At 42.9% G+C, this 9,790-nt stretch overlaps 1 protein-coding gene across 1 annotated transcript; it reads left to right on the forward strand.

Annotated features, from left to right (window-relative positions):
- The first annotated feature begins 513 nt into the window (after nt 1-513).
- Nucleotides 514-1,209, forward strand: LOC6618157. The gene is made up of 2 exons (XM_002042401.2): nt 514-878; nt 937-1,209. Exons 1-2 carry the CDS (start codon nt 746-748, stop codon nt 1,086-1,088), a joined length of 285 nt encoding a protein of 94 aa, XP_002042437.1. The 5' UTR covers nt 514-745; the 3' UTR covers nt 1,089-1,209.
- The last annotated feature ends 8,581 nt before the right edge of the window (nt 1,210-9,790 follow it).

Raw genomic sequence — 9,790 nt, forward strand, 5'->3', positions numbered from 1 at the left:
TTTTATGGTTGCTTCGAGTTTGGGTAGGGTTGTATTCCGTCCGTCCATTAAAAATGTATGGAAAATAATTTCGTTAAATATTCGGTCAGTGGCATGCGTTTTCCAACCTTTCTTCGTTTGTATAAGACTGTTATTGCTGTTGGTTTGGGTCTTGGATAAAATGGAGAGATTGGGTTTCCCACCACCAAAACGATCAAGTGGAGAGTAAGAGGCACCACCCAAAATTAAAATTACTGTGTTTTTGGGAGAGCGGAAAATCAGAGAAAGAGAGAGTGAGAAAGGGATAATTGTGGAAGGGAAAGCGCATTGATAAGACCGGCTGTTTGTCGGAAACCGGTTTTACAGTGATCTCTACATAAAGGTACCACCTTTAATATTTATTTGTAAGTTAAAGTATTTAAATTTGTATAAGTTATATTTATGTTAAATTGTTTTAATTAATTGTATTATTAGTGGAATTAAATTATTTATGTTAGCTACTTACATATAATGAACTAAATATATGTAAATAAGCATATAATCAAATTTCCTACCTTTAGAAACTTAAAAATAAAACCATTAAGATAAAATAAAACCATATGTTCATCACATAGAGCGCGACCTGTAGTGTGCAACTTTTTTGTTTATTTGGGGGCTGCTGTCTGGCTTCCGGAGTTCGGAAGTTTAGACTGCACCGACCGATTGCAGAGTTCACACACGTCATATCACCACCAAACAGGAATATATATTTTGTATAAATAGAACCATGGCTACAATGGATGACTTTTTCTATAAGGTGCAGCGGAAACATCCCAACATTCTGGACGACTTGCGAGCAGTTTTCAAAAACTCGCAAAGCGATTCGCCGCATCGTTCAATAACTCTATCCCAAATACGTGGTAAGAATCCGCTCTTTTCATCCAGGTAAACACCATTAACTTTCAATCGTCATTGCAGCTGCCTACAGTCAACGAACTGGCCAGGACTTTCCCGTCAAGGGTGGCACGCGAACCCAAATGTGTTTCGTCCTGACAATCCCTTATGTTGCCTGCTTCACCAGTCAAATTGGCACCTTGCGATTCTACACCATCGAAGTGAACCAGGAATAGGGCGGAATTCAACACCGAAGTCTAGTCTGACCCGTGCAATTTCTCTATACTCATATGATGTATAGCAATATTTACAGAAAATTAATATTCTATGAATACAAATAAATATAAATAAGCTATATACATGACCTTCGATATTTTTTAAGATGACCTGTTTCACTATATCTTAAGTCGGCTTAGCAAGTGAAAACCGGAATTCCCGACCTACCCCGATTATATGGAGCATTATACTGACTTAAGAATACTTTGTAAAACCACAATCACTTCTATATTAAATTGATGACATCAGCTCTTTCTAGTTTTCTGACCCCGGATAATGAGATATGAAGGAAAAAGCCCAGTGGTGTTTTAATTGTTATTTGGAAGCAAACACTGCATTTTAAAACTTAATTCTCTTTCTACATAAGCAATATCTATAATAGATTTGAAAAACATTTTACTCAAAATCGTTGAAATATAGTCTTATTTTGCCATTTAAAGCCAAAAGGTTTGATGAAATCCCATCAGACCGAATAACTTCGATGTTTGAAGAGCCAAGCCCATATGTTTTACAACAACAATAGCCAAAATAATTTGCCCATCAAAATAAACTTTCGCTTGGCCAGGGGCGACAACTTCCAATTGCAATTAAAATGGCAAACGCTTCGGCTTTTTGCGCTGCGACTGCCAATTGTAATTTGGGCCATGGCTGCAATCAAACGGCGACAGCAAACAGCGCCGGGAAAATCGGAAAACCTCAGTGCAAACCGAGGGACGAGTGACAGCGTGTTGTTGTCCGCTCTGCGTTTGCACATCAAATCAGATGTATTTGCTGCGGCAGCTTTGTGAAACAAAAACCAGCAAAAAGTGGAGCAGCCGGACAACCAACAACTCACAGACCAAGCGGGCTGAAAACAAACGAATTCCGAGGTTGCAGTTTCAGTTTGGGGTGCACTGGAGCACTAGAGAACTGGCGACTGGTGGCCACGCAGTCGCAGAATCGAGGGACCCACTGCGAAGCATAATGAAACTAAATGCCTGGGCGAAGGAGCAAAACCCCAAAACAAATTCATTACGGAACTACACCTCAGGGGGTGATAATTCGATTCAGCGAAACTTTGGTGATTATTTATTGCTTCATGCGGCGACTCCGACTTTCCCTCTGTGCTACCGGGTGGTTTTTCGGTGGGGTTTCCCTGGTTTTCCTTGGTTTTTCCACTTTTCCCGTCGGTTTGGCCCAGTCCCCCTGGTGTTTTGCTGTTGGTGTCATAAAATGTTTTGTGGCCCAAAACTCGGCACTGGAACTCATTACTTTGTTCATTAACACTTTTTTTCGGATGCGTTTTGTCCTCATTTCACTCCGTTTGGTTTTTCCTTTTCACTTTTTGTTTTTGTGGCCAAAGTAGGTATAAAAAGTTAGGATATGCCAAAATAAATTATCGTATAAACTGCATACACAAACCATAAAATCAGTACAGCTTAAGTAAGCTTCTTTATTACTTTATTACCTCCTTTTACAATTATTTATGCTTATTAAAATATATTTTTGAATGGTTAGTATTCTTTAAAATGGAGTTGATAACAGGGTACCTGCAAGTCTAATAATAAAATTACCGATTGACCAATTAGTTATGCCCCCATTTCAACTATTCACTCTTATGATATGGACTTCCTGCTGGATCATTTATTTTTTTATCTGGATTTTCTTATTTGTGTTTTCAACTTTCCTTTGTTTTTGTTTTTTTGTTACATATATTTTATTTATATGCCTTTAATGGTTTCAAGTTTATTACCACCGTTACTCGTAGAGTAAAAGGTATATTAAATACTTTGAAAAGTATGTAATTAATTTTAAGCTGTATATATATTCCTGATCAGGATCACTATCAGAATCGATCTGTTTGTCTATCCCTTCCGTCATATATTTTTCCAATTTATATAGACATGCAGACAACATATTTTAATCAATGACGGGTATCTAATAGTCGACTATAGACTATATTTTTGCATACAGTTGTTGTTGTTCGCTTTTAGTTTTCCATGGCCATAAACATTTTTTATGCTTCATTAGGGTTTGTTTTCGCTTTCCTCTCTATTTCGTTTGTTGTTTTGGGTTTTGTTTTTGTGTTCTTTTTGTGCCGACTTATCAGTGGCCAAGTTGAAATGTTGTTAACTTTTACTAGCTGCGGTTTTAATTCATCGTGAGGAGGCTGTTTCGACCAACAGCCTTTAGCCTTTGTGGGTTATGGCACTTTGCTGAGTTATAAAATGCTATCGAGGGCACAGGATTTTATGTCTTAGGGTCAGATAAATGTGTTTATGGCGTAATCTTTTATTTGTGCTCTCCTGGCAAATGCGTTGGCTTCGCATCCACATCCACTTCGCCTGTCGTTTAATTTCTGCGGTCTTTTGTTTCCGCATTCCTCTGAATTGGCTGCTCGGCTGAAAGGGAATGTTTATGACACGCATACGCAGCGTGGGGCGTAGTTGGGCGAGATTTGTCGTGGGATTAGACAAAACGTTGGGAGCTGGTCATTAGGCAGCCAGCCAGTTCCACATATTATGCAGGGAATTAGAAAATTGAGGGCTGAGATATGGGCCAACCATTAATTAACACAAGTAGATGAAAGCCAACTACTTTGCGATGGAAGAGGAATGTTGTTGTTCACGTTCAATAGAATAGTGGAATTATCATTGCGTAACAAGCGTCGTTTCATTTTGTTTTTAAAACCTTACACAAAGTTCTTTATGGTCGCAGCTTGTAAATTGTAAAGTATAATGGGGATTTTTTGCATGGGAAAAATCCCCCACTCGTCTGCAATATTCGGCATCCTGATTCTTGTTACTGGCGATGAAAAGATTACTCTCACAGCAAATTTAGCCAGCTGCCAATTGCTGTGAAGTGTTTATGGTACCCAGCTCCCTCATTCCCATCCACCCATCCCAACAGCATTCCGCTCTAATCGCTTCTAATAACGCACAAAATTGAAAAACTTATGCGATATCATTGGGGACTCAAGCCGCACGACAAGTGCAGCCGCCCTGCGGGGGGATTCCCCAAGAACTGGACCCGACAACTTGTGACAACTTTAAGCACATGAGGCAGGGCCAGCAAAGTAAACAGGACGAGGGACAAGAAAAAAGTAGTAGTCGGAAAGGCACCATCGAGTAACTCGACCTCTAGATACCCTAGCAAGAGTAATGTTGATTATGTTAATAATAAACCGGAATGATCCTAGTCCTAATGTCTATAGTCCTTCTACTTCCGTAAGAATTAAAGACACTTTGTTGTATTTAAACACAGATTCGCCATAGAGATGTCATCTATATCCCTGAGTTTTACAATCACCAGGTATTGCACAGGAAGAATATAGGATATGAAAGAACAAGGATCAGGGGGAAACTGTCATGATACGCCTGTAAACACGGCCAGCTGGCCAGGATTGAATCATCGGATCGGATCGGTTCTGTTCGTTTGTGTTTGGTTGGTAGCCGGTTCAGGGAGGGTGTCCTGGCCTCGTGTCCTGTTGTCCTGGTATTTGCGTTGCCCTGTGTGTCACTTTGGAAATTGTGCAGATTGTACAGTCGCAAGGCAAGCGGCGTCTGTTTGTTTTAATTTCTCTTATCGGCAGGCAGCTGCCTTGTGTCGCCCCACCACCCACCGCGCACAGCCCATCGCCCAGCGCCAGCCAGCACCACATTCCACCCACATTTCGTCCTCGAAAAGCTCCTTTTTCTTGCCATCTACTTGGGCGCTGAGCTGATTCTGCTTCTCCCCGGCTCCCCAGTGGCATACAATTTTAATTGCACAATGGCAGGTCCTTTTGTTTTCTAGCTGCAATTTTTAAAATGAATTCATGGCCTGGTCGGGCGGGTCTACGGGTTATTCTGGCGCTCCTTTGTTTGACGTCTCTAAATCCGCAAGGAGTTCTCCGCCGGGCCGGGAATGCGAGGAGGCCAGATGCCAACCAGCCAACCAGCCAGCTATTTAATTGAAAGTTGCTTTGTGACTCCGCCGGGTAAGCTAATAAAATGTTTAACTTTGATTTAGTTGATGGATTTCTAAAATGAATGCACTTAAAGTCGCCTTAGCGACTCACTTGGGCTACATTGGCTGCACGAAAGTGTCTCGAAAGATTATGATTATTATTCCGAGTGAGCTTAGATCGCGCTCATTTGTTTTATCACTTGGAAAACAGTACGAATGGTACAGCTCCCCCTAATCAATGCAAGGCATTTTTAAAATGTCCACCTTAATAGAGTTAAACCACCTGCTTCCGAAGTGTTTTAAGTAACACTATTTCAAATGGTATTAGTGGTTTTCCCAGTCCACGTGACGGCATTTATTAAAAGCCCATCGAGTGATGTTTCAATTCCAGCTTTTAGCGCCTTCTTCCAACTAGGAAATCAACTTGGGACTGGGCATCTTTGAGTGCGATTTGAGTTATGAGCAATTAGGCCAGCCACAAGCAACATGGATTTTTGGGGTGGCGCCAAAGGATTAGGAGGTGGGTGGTGGGTGGTGGGTGGTGGGTGGTGGTTGGTGGTTGGTGGTTGGTGGTGCTGCTGGCCAGGTGGCCGGGGTCATGTGTCAACAGGCGGACTGCAGTGGATTGCGGTCAGCTGCATGTGTGTGTGTGTGGGTGCGTGTGTAATGAGGCTTAATTTGTTAAATTCCATGGCTTATAATTGGCATCGGGCGGGCAGGCCGCAAGGCACGGCACGCCAAAGCAAATCGGGCAACTGGGGCAAGTGCAAAGTGTAATTATGTGGTCACTTGGTCAGCCGTAAACTCCGATTTGTTTGCCGTGTGTGTGTGTGTGTGCATTTCGGTTCGAAATTCAAGCGAGTCCGGGCAAATCTTCTTGGCTAAAACCGCACCATTGTGCGGGCATTTTTATGGCACTTTTATGACCGCTGGCTGGGAAATAAAAATAATAATAAGTGCCATTCTAGTTACACCTCGCTTCCATTCGAGTAGCCACAAAATGCATACAAAATTAAGTTTGCAAGTATAAGATTTTATGGAGAAGTCCTAAGTTAAGGAATTTAAAATGTGCTTGGAGCTCTTTAGTTCTTTTGAACGCTGTTAGCTATACAAATACGAATATCTAGCGATATCCTTATAGTCTAGGATGCGAAAATAAATATAAACAAGAAGACTACACCTAAATTCCTGAGATAAACCCAGCCCAAAAGGATATATCCTCGCCCAAAATTATTCAAACAGAACCCCCAAAGGCGGCCAGCTTGCAACACGGCCAGTGTCATGAAAAAGTTTTTAGTTTTGCGGCTCCGCTGGCATCATTTTTTTTTTTTATTTCACAACTTTATCCTTTTTCGGGGCGAGCGCACATTGCACGCATTTTCCATGGAAAAAGGCAGGGGCAATCTAAAAAAAAAACTAAAACAAGTAACTTTGAGCCATTGTTTTCTTGTAAATGGCAACCGGAACCAACCGGCAGCTATGGGCATAAAGGGAGGAGAAATGGTATTGGATCCCATGGACCGGTTTTGGCCATAATCCGCGCCGCTTTTGTCGGCAGCTGTTTGGCTCGGCTTGGATGCAAGTTTAAAGCTGCAACTTTTCGCCATTGCCCGGCTTAAATGGCACTTTATATTTTATCGCCAACAACTTTTTCTTCGAGGTTGCGGACATTAAATTCCTTTTGGGGCACAAATTCCGACATTCTGTAATTGTGCGAATTATGCGTGTAATTGGCATTACAATTTCCTTTCCAAACTAAACTAATGAAGCTTCGCAAGCGGGGAGCTTTGAAAGGCCAAAAGTTGAATAGATTGTAGTTGTGATGATGGCAGAAGATAGTTACTCTCTTGCAAATTGGAAACATTATATACGTGTTTGAAGTAGAATTGAAAATATAGAAAATTACAAAATCGACGTAAAGTGTTTGCAGTTCCATTTCCGCTGGAACTGCGATTGTAACGCTATTTTTCAAATGAAATACCACACTCTTGCCACCAAAAATTGATTTATCATTAAAAGTAAATGTGCAACTGTTCGCCAAAGGTCCGAAAGAGTTTGGTTTCCGCCTGGCAATCCCCTTTATTTTTCTTAAGTTTGTGGGCCAACTCGTTAGCTTTGAGCCAGTTGAGAAGTTCAAGTTGTGCTGGCTTTAATAATCCGAGCACCAACAGCCGGAAAAAACTAGGGGCCGAAACAAAACTTCCAGCCAAGTTGCAGGACACAGGGGTGGCGTTAAGACCACAAGTAACATTTGTAAAATGCACATTTAAAACTCGCAAGCACACTCAGCATCAGCAAGCCGAAAAAGGACAATAAGAAACGCCTTTCGCCTCCTGGCTTGACTTCAGCAGCAGCAGTGGAAACTTTTCAATTTATTGGTAAACTTTTGCACTGAGGCGCACAATTATAAAGTGTCATTTAGTGCCGAAGGACGAAGGGTTGGCAGGGGGGGTGTTGGGATCCAGGACCGGTACTGACAGCGAATTATGAAGAGTGTTGGCCGCCCACCGACCGCTGACACTTGCGGCAGGCCACTTCCGGTGGCAGCGGGCAGTGGCGGTGCGAAGGACGCTATTGTCCTTGTTGTCATCATCATGGTCCTCATCCTCATTCTCATCCTCGTCGTCGTCGCCTTCGTCGTCCTCGTCATCCTCAACGACCTCGTCGCTGTTGGACATTTTCGGCTGCCTCCCTGCTAAACTTGCCCCTCAAGTGCAAGCCAGTTTCATGCGGCGCATTCAAGTGCTGTTGTCGCTCCTTGTTGCCTGCAAAGTGTCACAAACACAAATAGAGAACGCTTCGCCGCACTTGCGGCTCCTCCAGCTCCTGATCCTGTTCCTGGCTCCTGGCTCCCCACCAGATTCTCCTCGGGGGAGCCAACTGCCCCTGCCCCTGCCTCATCCAGCTGCTCTGTGATTTACAGCGTGCGACTTTTATTTGAAGTGGGACATTCATTTTACGCTAAAGTGAACCTAAATCAACACCATTGCAGGAACACAAGCTAGCGGAATCCTCCAAATATTCAACTCCTGGCGATGGTCGGATTTCTAATTAGGATTGGGCCCATTTTGGAATTGGTAAAAAGCGAAAGCAATAAAAAACAATCTAAATTCTATTCCATGACTTCCTTTTTTTCTGCAGATGCTATTAAAGATGGTTAGGACTTAAGTGAATATTTCTTTTTCATTCACCTGTGAGTTTAATTATTCGCCAACTGTACCCCCAGTTTCTTTCTTCTACTTAAACAATCTGACTGCATTTTCCAATCGCCCTGGAATTCGGTGGCCAAGTCCGGGAGGCGTCCCTTGTGGCGACGCTTGATTGAAATGCCTGGTAGGCCAGGCAGCGATCCCGGCCACTCCCACTTCCACTCCCACTCGCAGCCCGGAGCAACTGCCAAGCTGCTCCGCACTTAAGTTGGCTTAATTAGTTTTTGAAAGTTATGCCAACGCCGGAGCCTGAGCCGCAGCCACGCCCCCTTAATGCATTTGGCTTTCTGCTGCTGCCTTTGGCCGGGTCGATTGCTTGGCGAGGAGGATGTAAAGGCAGGGGGGTCAAAGGGGCAACTCCGCATTGGTGTCTTGGGCTGGCAACCACAAAAGAGGCATCCGGCCAAGAGCGAAGGCACTCCAGGGGAAGAGGGCCCAGTTCCGCCAAGTTCCGCTTTGCTCCATCAGCCAGCTATCAAAAAGTGGTCACAGGGTATCAAGAGCATAACCAACAGTATGCCCACTTTAGTCCAGTTTGTTGTTAGCTGTATAGCATTTTGTTGACATAGCTGTGGTAAAATACGTTTCAAAGATCAACTCATAATTTTATAAAAATATAACTAATTACTAATCATATTCTCTTGATTTTGAATTTAGCCTCATAACTTAAAGTGCATAGTGGCAATCAGGAATTCGTGTCACTTTATCGCCGAGGCTCTTTATATAAATTTGATTATATTTTGTTGTTTCCTTGGCATTTTTCTTGGCCGCACATATTTTTCACAGCCACTGCAGTTTCTGTGCAATTTTCACTTCTTATCCCAAAAGTTCACATTTCTTTGTTTTTTCATTTTGCTGTTGGCCATATTTAATTATGGAAATTTTGCTGCTCGCGAAATTTGCATAAATATTGAGTGGCAGCTCTGGGAGTTGGCTTTATAATGAAGTTTGATTGCCCTGCGACTGCGGCGCAAAATTGCATTCGTCGAAACGAAAACGAGCACGGCGTGGAAAAGTGTCAATCGAATTAAGGAGCGCATGTATAAATGCTGGTTTGAAAGAGAGGTTAATATAAAAATAAATATTGGGTCCAGTCATAATAGAAGAAAGGCGAAAAAGATATCAAATACTAACAATGAACTCATTTGGAAATAAGCTTCGGGGCTGAAAGGACTAAGAAGAATAAAGAAACACCAATTTCTTGTACAGCCAATTAGGCACTTGCAATGACACATATATACGCTTGGTTTTTCGGTCATCCCTCAAAAAGGGGAGCGAAACCGAAATGCTTTTATGCCCCATGTGGCAGCAACGAGAGCTGCACACATTCATTTCCAATGAGACTCATTTTGCGGTGACACACGACACTCGCACTGCCCAACCCGCCCGTAAACCACCCGCAATCCAGGCTGATCCTGGCCAGAGTGGCTTTCCGGCTCTTTTACAGCTGAGCGCTTACACACAGACACAGTGGGCGCCATAACCGCAGGGAAGGAAGGGAGGGGACGGTACGGGACGGATGCAGC

This window comes from Drosophila sechellia, chromosome 2L, assembly GCF_004382195.2.
Source record: "Drosophila sechellia strain sech25 chromosome 2L, ASM438219v1, whole genome shotgun sequence".
Classification (NCBI taxonomy): domain Eukaryota; kingdom Metazoa; phylum Arthropoda; class Insecta; order Diptera; family Drosophilidae; genus Drosophila; species Drosophila sechellia.

Bases quoted from the DNA above. Each gene is read 5' to 3' on its own strand.
- LOC6618157 (XM_002042401.2), top strand. From the start codon at position 746: ATGGCTACAATGGATGACTTTTTCTATAAGGTGCAGCGGAAACATCCC. The intron at 879-936 runs GTAAGAATCCGC...TCGTCATTGCAG, and splicing joins AACTCTATCCCAAATACGTG to CTGCCTACAGTCAACGAACT.